Raw genomic sequence first — 26,569 nt, 5'->3', positions numbered from 1 at the left:
AAATATTCTTTCTATTACAGTCGGAAGAGGCTGGCAATATAGAGATGATTACAGTGCTAAACAGGTGCAGGTGTGTAATATAGGCAGTTGTTTTTCCTTTTCAAACAAGCTTTCTGAATAAAGTCTGCCTGAAGAAACTTAACCCCATGTATTCCCCAAACACCAGGCAACAGGCCATTCTTGCAAGAGGTAATATTACGAAAATATTCAGCAGTTATGATTGCTTACTGCCCACCAATAGTTAAGGGACATTATTAACAGAGGGTGAGATTTGGGGGTTGGGATGCATCTTAAGGTTGGTTTAAAGAAATTATTCAAAGACTATGTCTCCAGCATGCTGGAGGCACCCACATTCCCACGCCCCACTCCAGTAGGATGTCTTTTAAAAGAGGACAACGATTTTTCTTTTCCCTTTCCCTATGTATTAAATAGAAATTACCACCCCATGGATCTCTGTTCTGTGAGGGGGGCTCAGATCAAATTCATAGAATCAAAGGACTTACCAAAATAACTTCCGCTTTCTGCATTTGTGATAGACATATGGTTTCAGACTGGCACCAACACACTCAGAGTATACTGTAAAATGAAGTCATTGAAGCTGAAATGAATGTGGTTGGGAAATTTTCATATACAAAAGCCTTGAAAGCCCATGATTTGAAGGGAACTAAAAATTGCTTTTCCAGAATTTCGAATGAGATATTTGAATTATGTCTGAATCTTACTCTGAGTGGGAAAAGCCTTTCATCTCAGGTCCCAGAAAAGGAGACTTCTTGCTTTGCACTGTAGTAAGCTAGCTGGCAACTATGGTCAGAATGAGCCATTTAATATTTTGTCTTCAGTGATCTCTAGTCCAAGAATTGTGGTATAAATCTGGAAAATAAATAGGAAGAGACCAGATTTGTTTTAGACTAAACGGACTGAAAATAATGTACATGCCATAATATTGCACTGTCTCTTGGACTAATCTACATGCCAGAATATTGGACTGCTCTGTCTCAGTGCTGATATGTTACCTTCTCTCTTAAGATTTACAGTATCTTTAGAGCAGTGGGCTTGGTGGTGGGAAGGCAAACAAAACTTAAGGTGTCTTCCAAGACATCCCTCTGGGTCTGTAGATTAAGCAAATAATTTACAAAAGCAGGGTGGGACCCCATAAAAAAATAAGGCAGCCAGCTCCATGGTCTCATGCATGTTGGGGGTCAAGTGGAGGTACAGAATCTTCTAGAGAGCCTGGAATAACTCCACATCAAGTTTCAGTAAAACTGATTTTTTTTTTTTTTTAGTAAATTTTGACCAAAGCAGACTGGGGCTAACATTTTTATATATATTTATTTCCACTTCATACTACTTAACTTCAGTTAAGCCAGCTTGATTTGCAGAGGCTGTAATCCAGTGAGCAATGCGACTGAGAGAAAGAGCAGCTCCCTTTCCAGCTCTTCCTCAGCCCAACTCCTTGTCTGCAAGTGATGTTCTTTGTCTCCTTGGTTCAACTGTCCAGACTTTTGCTTTACCTCAGGCAATGTAGAATTTCTCCCTGGAGAATTAAGTTTTAGGCTGTTTTGTACAAAACAGCCTAAGAAAAAACAATTTAAAAAAAATACTGCCAATGACTTCTGATTTCATTCCAGTAAGTGCAAGCACAAAGGAAATTAAGTTAATCCGACACCAGGTGCAATGAGGCAGAGTGTCTGGTTCAGTTACACAGGTACTAAGTGGGTTCACCTGCTATGGGTACCATGGTCAGTATCTTCGATAAATACCATGGATTTCATTTCTGTCTGTGTCACTTTGTGTCTATAGGCACATATGTATCACGCTTCAGCTTACCCTTGCAAAAAACAGGTTGGTTTTTTTTTTGTTATTGAGTACATCACTCTTGGTGATGCAGCACAGCTTGGTTATGTGTATTAATAAGGTTTATCAGGTGAGATATAACCCTCTCTCTTCCTACAAATGTCCTTCTTTGTTTGTAGACAGTGTCCTTTGTAAAGTTACTCTTGTTTAAATGAGAAAAGCTCATTTGTCTGTAAAGATTTTATATTGCAAAGCACTTTTTTTCCTAGAACTGAATTTTTCTGCACTATGATTTTCTAACAGAAATGGAAAACTAGATGAGAACAATCAACTGGTTCATCTGTTGCTATAATTCCAGTTAATTCTTGAAAGAATTTTTGCAGAGTTCCTGCGTAATTTTACTTCTTTAATTCATACTCCACAGAGTATATACACTCTGGAATTAAGCAAAGTTCAAGCAATGGAAGTGGGAGATTTCCACATATTTCTGTCCTGCACTTTCATGACAAAGGCGTAGAAAAGTTCTCTGCAGTCCAAGTGAAGCTTTCATTGATTATTTGAAGGCAGATACACTGACTGTAACTGTGATGATCAGTGAATGCATACTAGTTAAATAATTACCTTCTCTTTTTGACGAATTAATACCGGGTGAAAAGCATTTAAGTATATGTAAATCATCCCATGAGTAGATTTTTTCCCCCACATTTCTTAATTCTACTTTCCCAAAACACATTGGAGTTGCTAGGAAAATACAGATAATTACTTTTATCACACAGCCAATTTTTTTCTGCAGGTGTGATTACCCTCTCTCAAGGCACATGATGTCCCTTCACAATTTTTTCTTTCCTGACTAGTAACTAAATCATAGAGACCATGCTGAATTCACAAACACAGCAAGGAGAGTAGTCTTCCAGGACTATTCTCTTTGACAATTCAGTAAAGGAATCTACAAGCTTTGTGGGTCAATCCCACTGCAGTGGTGAAGTCTAAATGGCAACATTTCCTAAAAAGAAGGAGTTATGGTTATTACAACCTGGAAACTGCTGTACTTAAATTCATATAATTAACAGTACAAATTGAACGCTCTCCTAATCATTTGGTCCTTTACTGTTCAAGTGAGAAACATGAGCAGAGCCTTGTTAGCTTGCCCAATCTATCAGAAAGAATATATAGGGTGTAGGAGAATATTAAAAGAGGTTGTGGGGAAAAATAGCTTCAGAAAACATGAAAAAAAGACAAGAGTGTGTAAGATAATAAATGCCTGACATACTTAACATGCTGAAAATACTCTTTCAGACTGGAATCCCCTCTGCTATCAATCAAAACCAGTGGTTCTTAAAATAGCCTAACCCTTTCCACAGGAGTAGGAATGTAAACAGCTGTTTCTTGGGACTGTGCCCAGATTTCAGTCTACATTTTCTCTGCATTTTCACTTGTGTATATCTTGAACTTCACATCTAAAATTTTGGTGTGCCTGCTGATACCCCTGTTCCACATCTAATATAACTCTGAGCAATGAATTAAATAAATTGAAAGACAAAAAAAATAGCATTGCAATAATATGAAAAGCCAAAGTTTCTGCAAACTTAAATGGACATTTCCTGTACAGACACTTAAGGAAACAAATATTTACCAAATCTAAGTGTGAGCTTGTTCAAGGGTCCATTATTGTCAAAGGGGAGAGAATAGGCACTTTTTAGAGAACAATACATTTCACCATAAGATAGGCATCTAAACTACATCACAGAATAATGCCCAAGAAGTCCCTAATTCCTTCCCTGACTGCAACAGGAGCCTAGATAGCCTCTTCAGATGTAAATGCAGCTATCTAAATTCAGGAGAGATGAATCACAGCCTGTTGATTAGCCCTGTTATCTAAAATAAGAACTTCTAAATTTCTGATTTTAGGGAATGAAAATCAGGTAATTGAAGCAAAATCAGATTCTGAAATAGTAGGAGAAAAATTACTGTAACCTGGGGTCTACCCACTCTCACTTCTTCAATTATTCCTGAAGACTAGCAAGTAAAATATTGAAATCTTCTGTAGGCCTCAAACATCTAGAGCCTGCCTTTCACATCCAAAGTTCATAGCAGAGATCTTGAATAAGTTTTAAAAGTTACTCTGATATTTTCTTTACAATTTCTGTATTGAAGTATCATGCTGGCACCTGAAATTTTTGTGGGGATGAATGCTGGAATGCCAGAACAATCAAGAAATAGTTCTGAAGGTCTTTTAGGGTTTGGGTTTTTTTTTTTAAGAAAGAATAGTGCTAGAATGCCAGAAAGCACAACTGGGAACTAAATGCCATTTGCTGTTAGCTACCGAAACTGCAAAACCAGGGTAAGCCAAATGCTAGAGGTTCTTGAAGCTTACTTTTTGGCTCAGTCTTGAATTGTTTATGTCTTTGAATAAATTTTTCTCTCATATTTTCCTACTGGAAAATGGTTAAAACAAAATATAATTTCCAATTACCTAGTTGAATCAAACTCTATGGATTTGGCATCAGGATCAGGAAAGAGCTGACATCAGAAGGGCAACATCAATTGCAAGGCAACATGTTTGTGCCAACATTCAGTATGGCAGCAACAGATTCCTCAGCCATCAGGGAGACCAAATTTTTGGAATGGATTTAAGATGGCAAGCTCTCAACTAAAGGCACACCACCAAGGCACTTGCAAGCTGAGGCTCACTATCTCCCAGGTGCAGAGAGACCAGCTCTCCTCTTCCCTTGGCCCTGGGAGCATCTCTTATTCTTCAAGCCACTGCACCCCATGTGCTTGTGAGGATAACATTTACCTGCCACCTTGCTTTAGTTAAGGAGCAAAGGGATTTTTTCACACTGCCTTGCTTTTTTTGTGTGTTCTCTTTTCCTCCCTTTTAGTAGCTGTCAAATAGACACAAGATAGCATTAATCAAAATGTTCTGGGTGACCTTTGAAGAGACATTGTGCTGGGAGCCCTCTTTACAATCTAAATGAAATACATCATCCAAGGAATGGGCTCTCTTGAGGTTATAGACAATTTCACAAAAAAGTGGGCACACCATGATGTCAGGCTTTAAGAAAAAACCCTGCTTTAAGAGTATTCATTGGATAAAATTTCCTTGCCATTTCTTTCTGTACTGCAAAAGCACATTAGCTAGTGCCCAAAGGGTCTAGCTACCACCTGCCCAGAGGATGTCTGAGGAAGGACAGCAAGTAAAACGCATTTTACCAGTCTATTATATGGTGAATGATTTCATAGAGCATCTGTTTCAGAATGCATATATAAATACAATGTATATTTCTTCTTCTGTAGTGAATGACCTCCCCAAAAGCAACATTCATCTGACTAAATGCAAAGGTGTCCAGAACAGAAATCCACATCTAAGTCACATTCTCTTTACATGCAATACAGAGGAATTGGCACTTCTGAGATGCAGCCCATCCTACTCAAAGGTAAATGTTTAATATGGATCAGATTAATCACAGTCTTGGTTTTTTTAACTGATATTTTAAAAATCAGATTACTCTCACTCAGACGTACATGATAGACATCTCAAAGAGGGGATATGATGACTGTCTAAGTAACATTAGTTGGACCATTCATGCACAAGATTCCCTGTAAATATAAGCCAGTGGGTACCTAGAGCAAGACTATGCCTTCCATAATATTGTATAGAAAACCAGATCTCTATAAAGCTAAAATTCTACTCCAGTGTCATGGATTCTTGGTATAAGAACAAAATTGCCATGAGGCACCACATGAATTTATCATACAAACAAAAGTGGCAGTTCATGTAACAGATAGTTATTATGAAACTTGCTGCATCAGGAAGTTCCAGATGCCAAAAAGAAAAACAGATCAAAACCCAAGAAAATACATCCACGGTGAACAGATCCACTTATTTACACCAAGCTCAGGGGAAACAGGAAGGCACAGGAATATCTATCCTTTTCACTGTGCCTTTTTTCCCAAAAAGCATGAACTGCAGGTAACAGTCAAGGACAGGACACTGAGCTAGATGGACTGGACCTCCCATTCAGTCTTGTTGTCTGAACTCATATTGCCAATGCTGTTCTTACAGCAGTGAGCCAAGCAAGGAATATTATAATCCTCTCTCACTCATATCATTTTTGTCCAGGATTAAAAAATGCAGGTTAAGCCTCAGTTTTATATCAGGAAGCACCCAACACACAAACAAAAAATGCAAGCCACCACCTTACCTGCTTGCACAATATTACTTCAAAACATTTGTGCTTGGTCATTTTTAATCATATTAATGTATTAATCATACATTCTTTTAGTAGAGATATTTACTGGTGAGGAGAGTTAGTGCTGGAGCCAAACACCTACTTGATATTATCCATTCTGTTAGTCATCAATGTGACTCAGCAGCAGTGGTCTCATCTTCCATCCTTTTGGGCAAAGTTGAAAAATTCCTAAGAATAGCAGCAGAATTTGACTGCAGAATGTTTTTTCTGTGGAACTCAAATCTTAGACTGTGACTAATGCTGATAATTGAATTTTTACCTCCATCTTTTTAGGAGAGAACACGGACAGTAAGAGATAAGGTTGTTTTTTATAATGTTTCTTTCTTCCAATGCTACATTAACCCTGTACCTTTTTTTAGGGCAGTGAAACACCAAACCATGGCTCAAAACCCTCTTCTTAAACACCTTAACTATTTTCTGAAGAATCAGACACATAAGGATTTCCCAATAATATTTTGGAGCTCAGTAGTGAACTATTATTGCAACACAAAATAAGCTCTGACCTGTTTGTGGTAAGAAATATTTTACATATGACATTCTTTTTCTTTCTATCCAAACATCCTATTTTCCTTTTACTTTTAAATTAGCCATCAGGCTAACTACTGTATTTCAGCAGTCACTGCTGCTATGCATTACCAAAAACGCCAAGCTGAAGGAGAGACATATCCTTTATATTAAATACCTCTCCTATATGACTGAAAGAAGCATGTTGAGAAGAAAAACTGTCGTATTATGCTAAGTCAATTTCTTTTGAGCACTTTTAAATCAACTTTACAGAAAAATAAAAAGTGAAAAATCCAAATAAACACAAGAATCATAAATATTTTTTGCACTAAGTCCCATTCTACTTTTGCACTTCATCCCATTCTACTCCAGAGAGTAACAAATTACTGTTATCTTCCAGTACAATCAGTGTAAATTAGCTATTTCAAAACTGGGTAGAAATAGATATAGACACACATGTACCCCTAACAAGAATATTAAGATGCTGCTAAAGCCATGAAATAGTTACAAGAGTTTTCAATAAAATCCTTTAAAAAAAAGTCTTGTGTGTGTTTGGGGGGGTTGCCCAAATTTTACCTGTGTTTGTTGCAGCCGAGCCTGTATAGAGAGCCCATAATAACTGACAGGAAGAGGGACTATTTCAGTATGCAAGCCAGCTGGCTTGCATAAACCTGTGCTCTGTGGTGGTAAGCTTTAAAAAAAAATATTTGAAGTTTTAGAGTTTTGGGCCTTGTTGCTGTTTTTTTTCAATCAAAACAGAATGGTATATAATCAAAATTGGCTGTGTTTTAGAAAGGGAACCACATGAAGCTGAGCACTAGCAATTAACAGTGTAAGCGTTTTTCCTAAAGGGAAAGTGCTTACATTCATCTCAGTATTAGCAGCCAGACACACAATGCTTACAATAATTAATTTCATGGAGTTATCAAATTTTTCAACTGCAAACTCTGGTCCCTATGGACATTAAATCACAGAAGCAATCCAAACAAAACCAGTGGAGGAGTGCTGCTAATGAAGTGTGTGCATAGAACCACACAAAGTAGTGACCCTAAGTATTTATCAGAGAGAAACAGGTTGGCAAGTATATGCCAAAAAATAAATAATATATCAGAAATTAAAGATTAATAGCAGTCAGTCTGTTGTTCCTGTAAGTGACAGAAGACAGCCAAAATGAAAACAAAGGAACCAAAATACAACCTTGTAAGATCCCACAAACAACCAGGGCAATTGCACAGTCCAATTTATGTTATCTGATATTACTTCAGGTTTCCTAATGCTGAAAAAATCCAAGGTTATCTCTAGACTTTAATAAAGAACCAACCATGGGACTGAAGAGCACTGCAAAGCTGTGAAAGGACAATTCTTGTTATAATGCCCAAAGCTCCTGCCAGGCTGGAGCACAGCTGCTGCCTCACATGCCCGGAGTGCCACAAATCCTGTAAACACTTCAGAAAATACAGGAGAACAAGAGGTCAACCAAAAATGTGACACATTGCCTAGTGCTGTCGAGTGAGAAGGCAACCACGCCACTGAAAGAGTAGCAGCAAAGGAGGATTGTCTGCAATGCTGGAGAGGTATTAACCATAGAAATAATAATAGCAAAATGAATCAAGCAAAGAGCTGAAGCATTCTCACTTGAAGATATGATGCAAAGTATCACTCCCAGCTTTCTCAGTAGAAATATAGCTTCTAGTTATGCAGCAGTCCCAGGATATAAAAGTCTTCTCTATACCTATCTACATCTATTTCTATAGATCAACACAAAAACAATTGGTTAAGACTGAGTTACAAATGCAGTCCTGTGCTTTATATAAAGTGCCAGAAGGAAAGGAGGGAAATCTTGTTTATGGTTCAGCTAGGCTTGGGTATGGAAATCAATGGCAAAACCTGTTTGTACAGAAGGAAAAGAGTTTTCCCTACTATCAGCATCAACCCACGTGGAAAGATGTGCTGATGGAGCCAGCAAGAAAAATGCAACAGCAACAAGGTTTTAGTCTCCTTACTGAAATCCCTCATCCTGCAGTATGTGAAAAAGCACAACTAAACTTTTTCATGGAAGAGGCTTATATGTGCCTAGTGGGGAATTAACAGATGTTGGGAGAGTCACTTAACCAGTGTGAAAGGTTGTTATAAATATATTAGCAGAGGGAGTTTCCACTGTTAAGCTGTACTTACAAGTTATTTACAGATGTTCTCTCAAGTGCTCTGGGAATTCTACATAATTATTTACCAAAAGTGTGAGGAAACTTAATATTCGGTACAAGTGATGGAATTATTACATTGACCAATAAAATACAGCTAGCCACACATCAATTATTAAAAGGATAAGGTTGCCGAAGATTCAGCCCAACATATCCCCTATTTTTCATTCTCTATCTCTATTCCCATGTTTCTTGAACTTTTTAAATTCACACATATCTATTTAATTCTCACTCCCACCATCTTGTAGCCTTTCTTTACTTCATTTTTCAAAGTAATTACCTTTTTTTCCTTTTCTTTCATTTCTCCCATTTCAGACTCCTATTACTTTTTCTCCACCTTCTTTTAAAAATTTTTAGGACTCCCTGCCTCTCCTGTCTTACCAGCTTTCTCCTCAAGTCTTGTCTAATGTGTGTATTACAACAGTGTCTATGGTGTGCAGTACTAAAAAGGTTTGTGGTGCAAACCACATTTTGTCACAGCACCACTGAGCTGCCCCAAAGAGCCCCCCAGATTCACTCCACTTTTTCACTTCACCAGTACTTTTCCCTGCAGCATTGATTTTACTGACATATGCAGCAAAGAGTAAAATGATTTTACTAAGACCCATTGCTTCAGGAAACAACAAAGGGCTGAAGCTCCCCACCAAAACCAATTCAGTAATTCAAAGCAACACTTATACCTCAAAAGTTCTCCTAGGTTCAACTTTTCAACCCCTATTCCTCCTCCATTCAGTGTTCATCCCTTTTCTGCATCTGTAAACCCACATGTGCCTAAATATGGGGATAAAAAGTTCTTAGGTACATATGCTACCACTATTGCTTATCCAAAGGTGCTACTGCCTTGGTTCAGCTCAACATCCAGGTGCTCATGTCACACCCAAAGCCAGACTGGGATTTATTACTCAGGTATCACAGACCCACATCTCTGATAGGCAGCACGCAATGCTCGGGGAAAGCGGAGACGCCACATTATGAAAGCAGGCACCAGAGGCGTTTCTGACAGTGGAGTGTTGCTGTTCAGCTGGAGGAGGACAGACAGGGATGACGCATCACAATAACAGACCAAAAATGTGAACTTAAGAGATGACAACATAACAAAAATTTGAAAAGTAACTGGCTGGTGCAAATAAACTTCACTGAGATAGAATTCATTGTTCTGTGTCTATTTTTAAAAAGTGCCTTCCAATTTCTTTGTGGGTTCATAGTTCCAAACACCCTCAGTACTTGCCATTCCACGTAATACCTAGCCAGTCACTTCAGTGAAATTCTAAATAACTGATTTCAACACACAGTTAATAGATATAAATGTACTTTCTGATGATTTTTCTGTCAGATATGTTCATTCCTCTGAAAACATTTTAAACTTATTATATAATTATGGTTTTAAAACTTCATTAAAACTGCTTTATAACATGCTTCATTTTCCAGCACAAAAACATACATAAATTGTAAATTATGGCAATAACTTTCTGTTTATGAAATCTACATATTTTAAATTACACACATTTAAGTAGGGAACTATTTATTGAATTGAAGAACATAACAGTTTGGGATGTTTATTTTGGGATATTTATTAGATGGGGAAAAAAAAAAGTTGTTTACAGTCTTCTGAATATTGCTTCAAGATCACTTGAAGCAATACTCAGAAGCACTTCATGCTTTTTCCAAATATTCAATATAGCAGCTTAAAACAAACATCTGAACTTGAAAGACACTTACAACGAATTCATATGAAGAATTTAGTATACAATAGCATGTGCAGTGTGTTCAGCAGATGAGTAGTCATTGGTTACTCCTAAACTTGAGCTAAAAGGCCCTGATGCAGATGATTTGTGGGTGAAATTGCAACACAAATCATAGAAAATTACAGCATTAGTAATGCTAATGATGATGCAAATATTATTAATATTTATGCAATGAGTTAGATTCTCCACTGGTTACCAAAACAATCATTTGGAATCCAAATATTATCTGATTCCTTTCAAATTCACTAAGCTGGAGCACTAAAATCCCTCACAATTTCCTCCACTTCTCAGATAAAAAAGAATATTTGGCTAGGCTACTTCCCAGAATGGCCTGATTCTCTCAGAAGCAGGCACAGTCACACTCTGAACAAGTCCTGGTCTCTTCTTTTGAGAGCAAAAGCTGGTGCACTGAACTCAGAAACATCCAATAATGTTAAAAATACCTTTGTATTCTGTGTCAAAAGTGAAAGCTGGTTTTACAAAACAGCTTATCAACTCCCTTCATGCTTTATGCTGCACATTCTTTCCCATACCTGCATGTCCCACACCTGCAAATACAACAACACTGTTCTTCATTGTTTTGCATCTGTTGTACTGTAGGGCAGCGTTTCACACAGATCATCACTTTACGTATAATTTAGTCTGTTTGCAATAGTTACATGTAAGTAACTATAGATGTACTGGAAAATCATCATCTGCTCACTCAGGCATTGATTGAAAGTGGCTATCTGCTTCTGAAGGGACCTAAATATATTTTATGTCAGTGACTAGACATACAAATCATTTATATGCAGTTATATAAAAATTAGATAAATTCTTGGCTACACGTGTAAACTCGTGGATATCCACTTAGAATTGTACCCTCTCACAGACATCAAAAATAGGGTAGCTAAAATACAAGACACTTTCTGTACTTGTAAAGGAAGACAAACAACTATCAAACCGAATCACTGCCACCCTGAGATAGCTCAGTGAGATAACTACTGTAACTATTTGTGCTTTATGCAAAAGCCATTATTTCAAATATAATTCCACTATTGGAACAAATTGTTCTTGTTTAAGGAGTCTGAAAGAAGGCAACTTTATCCTGCATCATTAATGAAAGAACATCTAAACCTGTAAGATTTTGTACGAGAAATAGTAATAAAAACAGAACACAAAAACATTAATTAGAAAATTCTAATATACAATTTCATAGACAAATAATGTTTTACAAGATATCTACAATACACAACAAACATAACAGCATATAAGTAATTCTGTTCTTAATAGAGTTTCCTATCAAGAAACTCCAATATAGAAACAGCAAAGAGATTCCTTCAGAATACTGGGGTCAACACTTCGAATAAGTCCTGAATTTTAAGGAATACGTAATATTGCTGCACCAGAGTATATTCTGAAAATCTAAATCAGCACATGTCAAAGCACATCCTAATTCTGCAATGCTCAGTCTCACACCCCTCCCAAGCCTTGCACTGCCCAGAGCACCATGACAATTATTTCCATCCTTTTACTTGACACTTACATCTGCAGTACTTGAGCATTCCACAGAGGCAGCGCTCCTAGAACTCAAGTGGTCTGATCATTTCTACTTCTTAAAAATTACTAATATCTACAAATTTAGCTGGTTTCAAGAAACTGGTTTAACTTGTCCCTAGTAATTTTGAGAGTGCTATGCACACACCTGGCTGCCAGGGGGTAATTTCTGAGAGCACTTTGCAGTATGCAGAACCATTTTCTGGACTCATCCCTTTGACTGCCATTATGTGGAAGGGTGAAAATACCAGCTTTCCCTTTCTTTGGGCAACTCAACCATTTGACTTGGATTTTCTGCATATGTCAAGAAGCATATGTTCTTAAAAAATGCAAAAAATATTCAATTGGAAACAGAAGGATGAAATATTGGGTTTTATTTTATCATATTTTACTTATAAGACCACTGGGGGTAAATACTCTTTTTTTCAGGTCACATTGTATCCTCATGCAGTTGACCATGGTGATTCCTAAGAAAAATCACCATTGGAGAACAAAGAAATAGCCTGTAATCATGTTATTGACACTTTTATCATAACACTTATTAATAAAACAAAGCAAATGAAACAAAGTGAAAATTAAATTTGCTCTGATAAACTTTAAAGTGCACTGGAGCCCCTAAAAATCCCAGGCAATCCATCACACGATGCAGCACTGTGTCACCACAAGTCATGGGCCCACAGCCCCGACTTCTAAGCCTTAGAAACTGCGGAGGAACTGAAAGTCACTACAGGAATCATTTATCATTATAATCCTTCAGCACATACAGTTTCTTTCTCAGAAAAAGACAGTGTAAGCTAGAATATATTGTTATTAAAAATAAAATGAAATTTTAAAAATAAAATCTTTCTTGTCAAGATTTAGCTACTTCTCTGCTGACAAAAAAAAACAGTGACATTTTCTTTGGATTTTTTTTTTAATATGTAAATATCAGTGTCAATTCACCTAAAAGATTGTAAATAAGATTGTTACAAGGAAAGCCGCTGCATTTTTAACTGAGATCTATTCCATCTCATTAGTGACAACATTATCTATTAAAGAAGAGCAGAGAGAAAGACAAATCATGTCCTCTCCTCTGCTGGAATTCAAATACAGACACTTTGCATTTTGCTTTTGTTGTCTCAGGCTGAAAGAGCTGAGTTTTGGCTCAGGAGCTTGGCTAAGAATTACTCTTTGCCTGATCATCACTTAACTCAGTTGATGGTTCGGGTTTGATCTGGATATATTTCAAAGTGCATTTACTAAAGAAGAATATTAAACCACTTAGTTCTTGCTTGAGGCTGAAAAATCTAATGATTTTTTCAAGTATTCTTGTTATATAAAATCACCACCAACAGCTGTATTTTTAAGAAGCAGTAAAATGGTGATAAATGCACTGTCAGTAACATTTTATGAGATGCATGGAATTCCTATGAAAACAATTTTAAATCTATTCAACAGGGGAAAAAATTTTTATGGCTCTTCCCTGAAGCTTCGATTTTAAATGGTTAAAGAAAATATTGTCGGTTCATTTCATATCATTTAAAAACATAATATTTAAAAAACACTATAATTTTCCCATGTTTGATTTCCAAATGTTCTTCAAGATCAAGAAACATGATACAGCAAAGAAAGAATGGCAGTGATTCAATTTCTCTCTCATAGAGAAAAATGTGAAATTGCTTTGGGGATTTCTGTCAGTTCTGGGGTATGAATACATCTATTTGCATACAATTCCAGATACGGAAAGCTTCAACCAGTTACTTTCTACTTTTCAGAATTCTGAACAAATTAAAAGTGGTTGAGCAAAATTAATTTTTCCCCTAAGTTCAGCAAATCCGCTTTTTTTCCTTTTTCTCAAGAATGGATCTTTGTTACCAGGAAGGTATTAATATAGTAAAATTGCCATCAGAAAGTATTTTGCAATATGTACTACAAGTCACCATCAGTCCTTTAAAAAAAGGTAACCATTAAGTCTCAACAGTGCAGCATTAAACGCAGAAAGGTTTCCTGCACGACCTTCATGTTCAATCAAGAGTTGAAGCACTGCTCCTTTGATACACAGAACTTAGGGGTGAGGGTAGTGCTTTCCTCTAAAGGAGAAGCAACAGGAAGGAAACATTTTAGATTGTCCTAGAAATTAAGGACCACCAGGCATTGCTCCATTTTCCAACCTGTTAGGAAGTGGCAGGTCCTCAGCAGTGCCTCATCATTTGTCTGCAGCACAAACTCATTCCACACACAGTTTGTGTTTCTTCAGCCTGCCTTTGCTACCATCAGTGCAGCAGACTATATTCTTAAAAAGTGAAACAAACCCTACTCTCGCTTCTCCTCATCCACCAGAATCTTCTTCTCAAGAAGAGATGAAAATAAGCAACCATACTTGAGGGAGGCTTGATGCCTCACTACATGTGACTGGAGAAGCAGGCCATACAGAGGTAGGGCAGCACTTTTCTGGGATAAACATCCTTGTTCTGGTTTCTGGAGATAAGCACAACACAGCACAGCATAAGTGCAGGAACGAGGTCTAGAAGTAGGCATGGGCTGCCAACAAATGGCTGCCAACAAGACCACCAACGACCCCCAGTGTCCTCCAACCCATCTCCAGAAGGGTCCAGAAGAATGAATTGCATATGACAACTAATTTGCATAGAAAGTGAGAAACTTAGCTCCAGAACAGGCAAAAATTATCAATAAAAATGCACACTCACAAAACCCAGGCACACACATGATCCAGGAGCCTGGACACCCCATCAGCAGTCCTGAAAATTTCCCAAAGTGGATAGTCCAGAAATACCCTGGTTGTTCCAGTGCTGCCCTATACTTCTAATGAAGGAGCTTTTCCGAGTGTTCATTCTGAATTTCAGTGTGAGCAGCAGCAGTGGACAGCGAACCTCTTCACAAGTATCACCCATAACTCACACATTCCTGAGGAATATCTTTGGAAAAAATGGGTTTTTTTCTAAACAGGCTCCATAGCCAAATTTATTTCTGGAAGTGGTCTCTCACTCATAACTCTCAAGTTACACCTGGGTATCATCCAGGCAAGTATCAAACCAATAGCATACCACAGAACAATCTTTTAATTTAACTGAATTCTAGAAAGTTCCATTCCTAGAACTATCTCCCAGAACTGCTTTAGTTCATCAACAGGGGCTATCTCTCCGTACTAACACTCTTTTTCTTGATGCCTCACCCAGAATTCAATCAATTGAATTGCCCTGCATGACTTTGTGGCAGCAATTGATCCAACTGTTACAGGAGCTCTCTTTCCTCACCCCAAAACATTAAAATTTGCCATTGCTACTTGTTCATGAAAAGCCTCTTTTATCACAACATCCGAGACCCTACAGGAATCTGCTGCACTTCTCTTCGGAACACCCGTGTGAGATTGTATGGTAATGTTTCACATAACCTCCAACCAAAACTGCACTGATGACACCTCTCCAAGATAGCTCTTTTCCCACTGATGCAACCAAAGCCTACCTCAAATGTTCCAGCAGTGCCTCTGTAAGACTGGCATTAGCTTTAAAAAAAGGCAGCTCTTGCCTCGTTACACTTATGTTCAGTGACAGGATTAGAAAGAAGGGCAGACCAGGATTCAGTGCTTCCCATTTTCTTTTGTCCTGTTTAACGTTGCATCAACAGTGCTAAAAATACGCTGCTACGTGCAGGCTCCAAGTTTATTCCCTCCTCCTCCTTCTGGGTGATTGCTTGCTGAAGTAATCCATGCATCCACACAGTTAGGCAGGAATGCAACTCTAGGTATGCAAGAGGAAATGGTGATCTTCTGGCTGGAGCTCTGCCTTGGTCACTTTCCTACACCTGTACAGCAAGATGCAATTGCCTCCATGTTAGGATCTTACCAGTTTCTTGCTGTAGCAACTACAAAGCCTCAGTCCTGATCTACAAAGCTCTGGATTATTTGAAAGTGGAAGCAATCCTTTTTGCCAAAGCTGCTGTAATGTGGGACAAAGTAGCACAAAATGCCTTAAGTGTGTCAACTCACCCACCTGAACTCAGCTACATGACAAAATCTCCCAGAGGAGATCACACACACCTTCCACAGCAAGAACTAAAACTCTTATTTTAGATACACAGGAATTATTTACATATATACACATATAAAACCACCTCTAACTCTAGACTTCTGTGTTTATTTAATTTCATATGCCGTGAGATGAGCATGATACTCAAACTTCAGCACCAAATTATCAAATTGAGGAAAGGATTCAGGCAGGCAATGTATTTTTAGGAGTTTCTTTTGTGGGTAGGTGTGTTCTTACAGCAGACGGAAGAAAAGCCAAGGTGCAAAGTAAACCAGTGAGGAAAGCAGACTTAAACAAAAACTCACTTCACCTCTCACCTTTACCGTCTCACCTGAATGTAAATTGGCAGTCTAGCAGTCACCTAGCCTGTCCTTTGTTAGGTGGGAGAACTGGCAGAGGAGGAGGGGTTTGTGTGCATGTGCCATCGGCTTGCTCAGAGCATGTAACCTGCTGAAGCACCGGTACGTTCTGCACTCCGGGCTCCATCACTGTTCTTCTCCCCCTCGGAATCCCTGCCATCCTCACAAGCTGTGATCATCACCTCCTCTCTCCACGAGAAAGATGCGACCTCAGCAGTGCTGTTCTGTGCTCCTGCCCCACCGTCCTGGCTAGATGTGTACGAGGGTGGAGACCCTGAGCTCTGCACGGACACCAGATACCTGATACACGAGGAACCTACCGACCTGCCCCTCTCACAGCCTCCAATTCGAGCTGCTTCCCAAGAGCAGCAACCGTATCCCTCCCCCCTCGACCTTTCCAGGCTCGCTCCCCCCACCAGGAGGAGTGGCTCAGGGGCTGGTGTGTCACACAGGCACAAGCTCGGTTCGTCTCCAAAGGCTTTGAGCAGACGCAGCTATTCTGCTGTTACTCAGCCACGGAGATTTCTGCTGCTGCCAAAGATGATCCCTTTGTCCAGGCGTTTGACTCCCTGTATCTGCACAAAGAAACATTCGCTCTTCCCTCGGCTCCTCTTCCTTCCCTGGGGCGATCCACTGAGGCTTTAGCACACCTCTCTGGCTGCAGCCACCACCAGCAGGAGCTGCCTGGTGCATGCCCAGAGGGAGCATGTCAGAGCACTGGCCACGGGCTCCTGCTCCTGGCAAAGAAGCGACAGCCTAAGCCCAGAGGGAGTGCTGCCGTCTCTAGCTGTCTGACACCAGCCCTCACAGCACAAGAGCGAGGGTGACCTAGCAGAAGAAGTCTCCGTGGAGGCATGGCTGTAGCCAGCGCTCCCTGCCCTGCCCACTCCCACCAGCCTCCACCCAGCTCTCTTATCTTCTGCTCTTCAAACAACCCTTCCCATCTCATGCTCGCTTCTCACCTGGTTTACATGTCGTTAAATCAACAACAAAACCTGCAAGCAGGACCTGCCATCACCTCACTAGTCACCATCCTCCATTCTGTCTGGGCTCCCTTAGGTGGCAAACTTCAGGAAACAGGCTGCCTTCTTCAAGGAATCTCTACTTCCCACACTTCCCATGGAGAAGACCTGATATTGACAGGACTCTTGATGTTGCTACTAGAGTACAAAGATTAATCATTGTTTTGCTTGGGTGGACTTGATCCAAATTGCCTTGCTCTGTATAAGTTGTATCCACATACTGTTTGTGAAAACCAAATGCTTATTCTCTGAATGAAGTCCTGCAACCCTCTCATTCAAAACCTAACCTTAATGCCACTTCAAGGAGTGCATGGAACTCGTTCTGATTCATATATCCATTTGGCTGATTTATATTCTCTACAGAACTGTTCTTTATTGCTACTCCATGTAAGAAGAAAAACCCTAAAATGCAAACTATAGTACAAAGATTAAATGTTCCCTGTTAAACATACCAATGTAAACATTATCTTAAATGCAATAGTTTATGTGCTGTTTTTCATGGGGACAGAATAGATCAACTAAGAAAGAGACAAGTGTGAAATATAATTAAAATAAATTCAAATAAGGCAATATGCATTAAGGTATGAGAACTTCTGAAAACAGACTATTTTGAGGTGAGTCATCATTTCAGTAGGGAAACTCCAGAATTACTGTATCCTTCTGAGCTATCAAAGCTATGAAAAGGAAAATTATGTCCATCTACTTAGTCCAATCTATTTTATAGTGAGTCATTCTATTTTCCCTTCATAAAATGGGCCCTCCATTATCTTCCATTCCCACAGTCAGCTCCACACAAAGACTCTCTTCAGGATTCTGGCTGCCGAAGAGTCTTCCTCCAGGAAGCAAGGACAGGAATTCTTTAACAATAAATTTCACAAATATTACGTGAAAAAGCCTGAAGTGGTAGAGAATTTTATATTATTTATCTCATCCACAGTAAGCAGTGAGTGTAAAGGTACAATACCACTTCATAAACCTGTCTGTGAGGTTGTCTTTTATGTTAGACTCTGAGCATGAACTGGTCTCTATTTGATTGACATGCTACAATCAGAATATTTTCAGAATGACATAGACTTCGTTCTTTTGAAAATAACTAGAAAATATTTGTAACAAGGCATACAAATCCAAGATTGGTCTCACACATACAAATACATATAGGTCACAAAACTACAACATTACAGAAATAACTGAGATATGCTGGGATAGCTCACATGGCAATAGTGCTGTGAGGCTCTTCAGAAAGGCAGGGAAAAGAAGACAATCTCTGTGTGCAGCAGCAGCTAAAATGTGGAGAATTTTTGCACAGGTTGAACAACAGGGCTGGGTGAGTGCTCCTGGGTCAGGACAGAGGAGAGGCCAGGGAGGGTGACATCACAGTGGGACTGGGCTATAGACAGCACAGAAGGGGTCAGGAAGTGGGCAGTGCTGCTCACAACAATTTCTTTAAACAACTCAGGGAAGTATCTGGACTCCACACCCTGTTTGTTTGGGGTTTTTCACGCGAGCCTTAAGCTTTTGTGACACCTGCAGAGAACAAAATGGCAAGGCACAAGCACTGCAGACAGTTTCTGCAGGGTGTCAAGGACTACTTCTTGATTCAGGCACAGGATGGGCCAACCAGTGTCATACACAGCTGGATCTGTTATTCATAAACAAGGGAAAAGTGGCTGTGGATGTTACACTCAGTGGCAAGCTTGGCTCTGGTGACTGTGAAATAGTGAGGCCTAAGACCTTGCAGGGAGCTGAGGAAGACAAGTACCAAAACACACACCCTGGGCTTTAGGAAAAGTGACTTCAGCCTATCCAGAAGCTGGTAAGTGGGATACTGTAGAAGGCAGCTTGGAAACACAGGGAGTTTGGGAAAGGCATCACGTCCTTGAAAACAGCCTCTTACACACATGCAAGACTGTTCATGATTCAGGAATACAAGCAGACTTATCAGGACACCAGTGTGGCCAAACAGAGTTTGTAACTGAGCTGAAGTGCAAAAAGGCAGCACAAGAGGTGGAAGCAGAATATGAAACAGTTTATGTATTTGCTCTACTGAAGTTAAATATGTGAACAGACACCAACAATAGCATGTACAAATAGCATCTGTGCCACAGATTGACACTGCTACCACACAGTCAGTTGACCTGACCTGCATGTAACAAAGAAAAAAGGGCAGAATCAATAAAAATCCAGGAGATACACAACTAGGGAAAAAATGTGGGGGCAAAGGGAAATCAATCTAGCAAACAAAAAGAAAGGCATTAAGACTAAACAGGCAGAGACAGTTTGAGGTGGGATGTAGAGGAGGCTGGGGCTCAGCTGGAAGGGGACAGGGAAAGGGCTGGGAGAACTGGTGTACAGCTGAGGCATTCCTCCACTGAACAGAGTGGTGAGAAACACACTGAGCCAAGGTGTCTGTATCCCCCTCACTGAGCATCCACGGGAATGTGACCTGCCACTGCCAAGGGACACTCTCAGCTCAACGTGTTGGGAGGATTTAGTTTTGAAACTACTGAACAGTGTGTGACCTGACGTGGGTGTTAGCACGGCTCCCATCACTGGGGTCCCTGTTTGCTCCAGTTTGCTATTCTTAAAATTAGTAAATGATGCACACAGAGAAGGTCATCAGCAGATCATTAGTGTTCCAAATGAAGCACTCTGCATTTTGGAAAAGCCTTACTTAAGGTTGGCTGGTCAATACTTTGTGCATGAGGATATGGTCTGCAATTAGATAACCATACTGGCTGATTACATGGCTATATATTTTCTCTATGCATGAGCTGAAACAAAATTTCAAGGGTTTCCTTTGAAATGTTCCCTGAAGATTAAGTGGATTTTATACTTGTTTTTAATTTTGATGAGTTTTCTTCATATTTTAGATATCAACCACAAATTGAAAATGAGGTCATTGTCTAAAGAATTAATTAATGAGAAAATGAACAATTAAAACAATAAATAGTATTTCCATTAGAACTTAATGCTGGAGCTTTAGCAATGCTCTTTCAGATATTACTCTTTAGATAAACACTGCTTTTTTAAAGAAAAATACTGTAAGACCAGGTCATGACTTTCAGTTTCATTGCTTTCCCTATTTCCTACCCAAGGCATCTTGCCTTGGTGAAGTTGTATTTAAAACTGTTAACTAACACACAGGCTTGCCAAAACTCACTTAACTGAGGCTAGTGGAGGCCAACGTTGTGATTAAACAGGAGTAAAAGTTGGCCCACTACGAAACCAAATCAACACAACACCACCATTTAAGTGCTAAAAAATTCAGTGCTAATTTCTTTCTTAGCAAGAGTGATGACCACTTTTCTTGACAGCTTTGCAAAGCCAAGAAAAAACTGCCCTTTTTGTGATATCAAGAAAAAAACCTCATTAACACAAGGCAAATTATAAATTGCATTGCAAGCCTCAGCTAATTAGGAATAAGCTAATTGTTTTGACTGTTTTCACTTTCTCCTAATAATTTGTTTTGGTGACACCTCTTTTCAGTAAGTTTCAGACTCACTCCAGACACAAAAAATTTCTTCTGCCATTTACTGATCTAAAGTTATGGAACATAATGTGCAAAGATACGAAATTGTCCCTTAAGAAAAACAGAAGGAACTCAAGATATTAGCTATCAGTTTGGGTTACGATAACAAATCAAAGTTTAACTAGATTTCAGTTTTTGCATTTCACATGCACACAAAATGCATTCACAAATTTCCATAATTTCCATAGAAATGTACTGTCATAATTAATTTATAATTAATTTAACATACATGAATAAAGTTTTAATCTTCAAGGTCAGTGGTTAAAGGAAGCCAGGAAATACTCCTATAAAGTACAATAGATTATTTCCTTTTCCTGCTTATAATTACAATAAAAAAAATTTAAAATATCAACGTTTCTCAACATAGCTTACCACTTGCTTTTCCTCTAAGGCTTCTCTTCCTGAGGCTTTGCTTTCACGTTTTCCTAACTCCATTTCCCAGGGGAATAAAAATCAGCTAATATCCTGAGCAGAAATGATTCAACCTGACTACATGTTAGATATCCCTGCACTTTTGGAGTCAGGACAGAAAAGTATCAGGAGCGCTGTGGTGATTTCTGGTCAGCATGTGTTTCCATTTATAGCCATTGAAAATCCACAAATAGAAGCGTGGAGAGAAGAGAGACAGCTGCCTTTGACAACAATAAACATTGGTTTGGTATCACAGCAAATTGTTCAGGATGGATTTTGGTTACCAGCCCCATTCATTCTCTCCTTGTTCCCCTCTATCCCAAAAGCTCACACTGAAAAATCCTGTTGAGCTTTTGACGGGGTACCCTTCCTTCTCAGACCAGGGTAAGAGAGCAGAGGAGGCTCCTGTTCTGCTAAGTTCTTTATTTCATAGTCTCATAGCTTTCTTGAAGGCAGAGTTCAAGGGGGTTACATGCTAAAGCCAAGCAGCAACGGCAAACAGCAGGCAAAAACAGCTTCTTCTTCTAATTCTAGTTTCTTCTATATTCTCTTTATTTTTTCTTACAGAAGTGTGGATTATACTTGTTAACTGACCAATAAGATTAACACACAATTCTAGTTTTCTTTTTCTTAACCTATCCTGGTCTAATTCTAACACTCGTAAGTCTTACACAAGTGTTACACATGTATTACACAGATTTGCATATACAGTTTCTATCAGTTCTTCTTGTTTATGTGAACACTCCATCTAAAATATGTGAACAGTATCATTCTATCTATATTTTGTCTAAAGTAAAGAATTCTGTGAAAAGGTACCACTGCTGCAGCAAGAACTGTGTTTACGGTCTGTGCTACAGCTCTTTAACGTTTAAGGCACTTAGCATATATTTCTACCAAAAGTTAAAAATCTATATTTCTATTTCACTTCGGTGTGCCTTCATGTATCTCAGCTTGTCCAAAGGTTCTAATTCAACCCCTGTGCTTTGGCTTCCCTCTGAGCCTGAGTCCAGAGGAGCTTTCACTCCAAGAAAGTCCATGAAAATTAATAGCTATGTCTCAGTAGCACTAACTTGAGTTCACAGAGATTATTAAGCAAATAAAATGACAAATATAATTCACTGGCACCACATGTTGCTATGTAGAGATGAAAGTGTACAGAAAAATACTTTAAAACAGCACTTTACCATAACTATTGGTCTTTCCCTGTTGAGTCTTTGGAACAGAGCTATCCCCCCATTCCCTCATGCAGAGTGTACTCTCCTTTCCTAGTATCAGAATACGACATCTTGCACTTCTGAAATGCAGAAAGAGTTGCTAAACTTCCAGCAGGCACTGTGAAGAAATGACCAGCGAACAACTAAAATGGAGCTGACAGCCATATGAGGGTGGTTGTGGAGTCTGTTAGTTGACTGCTGAAGAATAACCTGGCTCTGGTTCACAATGATAAAGTCAGGAGGCCAATAATAGAAACTGGACTGCTGGAGGAACCTCTCAGCAGCTCTGCTGAGGATGCCAAGGTTTCCAACACACTCTTCTGCTGCGACATCAACTGGGATCATGTTGCCTAAGGTGTGATTCACACAAGGCTGGCTCTGCCCCTACCAGCAAGGGAAGGGGAAGCATGAAGACACAGAGTAACACAGAAAATGTTTGCTACTGTTAAACAAGAACATGCTCTCTAGTAATCTGTGGTTCATTAGCCCTGCTGTAAAGCTGGCTGTTTAAGCATTTAACTAAATCCCTCATAAACACACACCCTTTCCACCTCTTCCCGTCAACACATTGGTAAAAGAAGGCTCTCATAAAATAAATAAATAAGTAGATGGGATAAATTAATAAATAAATATTGAACCTTTTTTTATCATTATATTTTTATCTATTATAACTAGGCACACTCCTTTAGGCATGTCTCTTGATAGATGTTATACTCACGTGATCTTTAGAGCCTTGGATAGGAAGGTAGCCAGTCATCTCCCAACAGTCTACATACCTTATACATGAAAAGTTGATAAAAAACCCCCAAACCTTAAACTGTTCCTGTTCTGAAACATTCTTCAGAACAAAGAAAAAGTTAGTTCAGTGACAATTGTTTTTCTTTAGTCTTTCTTTCACCTGTGTAAGACAGCCAGCAGAAGAGTAAATATGGCAAGGCAAATGCAAAGAACCAGTCAAATCTGCAAGAGCTGCTGTAGCAGAGGGAATAAATATGAGCTTGATGTCATGAAGTAAAAAATCACCCTGCTGTGTCTCCTGGAAATGCTGGGATAAAAAGAGCAAGAGTAAGCAACATAATACCCAGAGGAAATCTGCAGTTCTCCACTCCTCAGTGGGAAGGCAAACAGTAGTAAGTTCGTATCTCCATAATCTTTTCTGAGGCTGAAACTTATCCCTGTGGCAAGGGATTTCATAATGTCCTTGCACCACTTAAAGACCTCAAAGGAGGTCCTCAGCGGGACCCAAACAGCAGCTTGCACTATGCTGCTGCTTACATTACCGGCCATTCCTGCGGCGCAGGGGAAGAACCTGAAGCCCCTCCACTCCCATTAATCTGTCCATCTGCAATGGCTTGAAATGACAGACAAGGACAGCAGCACCTCGGGTGGGCACATTCAGCTGTGTCAGCTCGATGCCCTCCCAGCTCTATCCCACTGCTAGCTGGGAGACCCTGGAGGTCAGCAGGCTTCCGAACAGTGGCTCCCAGGGAAGTCACTTCCTCCTTGGGCTGGGGAACAGAGATCCATGTCAGTAAAAGAGTAGGCTCTCAGTGGTGCAATATTAACCAGCAATGCAGGACTCCAGACATTTATAAGCAAGTAATGGCAGATTTTTATCTGGTGTTTATGCTGCATGTAACTTAGCACTCATCCTAACTACCCTAAAACTTAATCTTCAGTAATGTTTATAGTCTTTACATGCAGGGTCTAATACTGTTCTCATGTGTCATCTCACCCTCTGATATCAAAGACAATCACTATAGAAAGACACAAGGAATTGACTATGGAGTGAACTGTACTCAATAATTTTAACATAAGATAGTGGTGAGAGTATGTAGTTTCACAAGTGGGTTTTCCATTAACATTCTTGTAAAAGCATCTAACAGCATTCACTTGAGAATCTCCACTTCTCATGAATGGAAATTTACACTCAGAATGCATCATGCTGCTGACCACGCAACTGCAAGGCAGTTGGAGCAAACTGCATTGGAGATGGGAACATGAAAAAAAGGCTATGAATGCAAGAGAGTATGACACCAAACTTCATGCCATCACACTAAAATCAGGGAGCGCAGGAAACAAACACTGGATGCAGGGTTCTTCTGTAGCCTGAATGCCATTATATAAAGACCCTGGAGATAGAGCACAGAAAAGCTGACATCACCTTATTATCTACCACACCTTGCTCAGCATGACATTTCATCAATAAACCTGAGGAAAGACCATGATCCTAACCATCTGAGAATTTGGTTTTATATAATCATGAGAGTACATTTCTTATTCCTACAGAGAAATAATGGTTATTCTACTCCAAGGACTTTCTGAGACACTGTTAGTAACTGTATATTTCCTGTTTTACTTCGCAAGGGAAAAACATAGAAAACAGGTGCTAAGTAAAAAGCATGTTCTAGACATTGCCTAAATTACTGTGCTATTTCCAATTCCTTCTTTTTATTACAGTCACTCATCTCTTGACACCTGTTTCTCTTCTCAGACCAGGAGCTAACAAGAGGCCAAGAGAAGCTGATGGAGGAGAGAGTTGTGGGCTTTCTTGTAAGGTGCAAGTGCTGTATATCCCAAATAACAGTATCGTGTAAATAAGGCATTTAAGCAGATGTTATCTTCTGTGCTCATTTGATCTGCTGTTCTTGGAGAAGGAAGCAAGTGAGTATCATGATGCTTCTGTCACTCTCAGCTGTGTTTTCACTCTTGTGGCTCCTGCAATTCTTTAAATTTGCACATTTTCATTTTCAGCCTGGCTCAGCAGTAGCCCAGGGCTGCCAGCCAGTGGCTACACCACACGTCACATATCTGCACTGCTGCTCTCCTAAGCCCATAGCTTTTATTTGCTCAGCATCAGACACATCATAAGAATTCAACAGAAGTATTAATTCTTACCCTGATGTGGTCAATTAAGCTGTACTCAGTTGAAAACCATCTACTTAACATATACCAGTTAAAAACCCTAATACAGCAGTTACTCTCACAGTGATTTTTAAAGCTCTAACATGGAGAGAGTTTCTGTCCCACACTTAAATCAAAAAAGCTGAAAGGAACAAGCACAAACTCAGTAGGCTTCCCCATGACTCTTAACTGCCACTCCAGCAGATGGCACAAGTTGAGCTTTCCAGGTTATTTCTGGTGCTCACCCTTCTCTCAGCCCCACCGTGCCCTGCCAGCAAGCATCCCCCTATGTTACCCCAGGTCATATGCACCCAAGGTCACTTGCACACGCCTGGAAACGACAGGACACCAGCAGCATTTCTAGCTGGTATTCCATGGCAGGATCCCTGCAGAAATGAAGAGCATGACTGAACTACCAAGACAGCGTATGAAGCAGGCTTACCTCCAGGCAGCCAGAAGCCAAGGGTGGGAAGCTGATCCTTATGAGAGGTGGGTCCACATTCCTGCCGCAGAACCCAACAGCTGCTGTTGTCACTCCCTGGTCCACCCCGCTGGCTCCGCAAATACTCACAGAGCAGGAGATAGCAGGCGTGGAGAAAGGAAAACAGCACAGGCACCACAAGTTTCTGCTTTGCATGTGTGGAAGCAGAGTCCTACATGTCATGTACAGGGAGCAGGAGACTCCGTGACAAATATTCTCCAAAGGGAGAAGTTTGTATATGTTTGAGGATGAAAACAAAGAAGGTTATTTCAACATAATAAATTGTTTCCAAGAGCTCAGAGCCTTTTCTGACACGGCAGTCCACGGAAGCTGTACGTGCGTTCTTCTCTTTGCAGGTCTTTTAAGTCAATTATTTTAAAGTGGACTATCCTTGGGCTGGCAAGGTCCTACATCTACTGTCCTCCAGGGGTACAGATAGGAGTGGAACAACAGACCTCTTTTCCGTCAGATATCCATTGCTTCAGCTATATACATGATGTCCCTGAATATTACTGCTATATCCCAGCCAACCAAATTATCCTGGGCTGTAAAATATACTTCAGTAGATTAGTTACACACACACAAAAAAAT

General features: G+C 39.6%; 1 protein-coding gene across 5 annotated transcripts in view; it reads right to left on the bottom strand.

Moving 5' to 3' along the window:
* LOC121659170 (muscular LMNA interacting protein) overlaps positions 1–21,599 on the bottom strand; it is a 105,967-nt gene extending 84,368 nt beyond the window's left edge. The window contains exon 1 of one of the 5 annotated variants that reach the window (XM_042017040.1): positions 21,341–21,599. In XM_042017040.1, coding sequence (XP_041872974.1) covers positions 21,341–21,403 — 63 coding nt within the window. In that variant the 5' untranslated portion in view covers positions 21,404–21,599. The remainder of the gene's footprint in view (positions 1–21,340) is intronic. The other 4 variants (XM_042017039.1, XM_042017038.1, XM_042017037.1 and 1 more) reach the window with 4 other exon arrangements.
* Between the last annotated feature and the right edge of the window lie 4,970 nt (positions 21,600–26,569).

Source organism: Corvus kubaryi, unplaced genomic scaffold (genome assembly GCF_017639235.1).
Source record: "Corvus kubaryi isolate FWS band 111438036 unplaced genomic scaffold, C.kubaryi_AGA036_p1.0 split3-73, whole genome shotgun sequence".
Taxonomy (NCBI): Eukaryota; Metazoa; Chordata; class Aves; order Passeriformes; family Corvidae; genus Corvus; species Corvus kubaryi.
The sequence above is the reverse complement of the archived record's forward strand: the minus strand, read 5'-3'. Positions and strand labels throughout refer to the sequence as shown.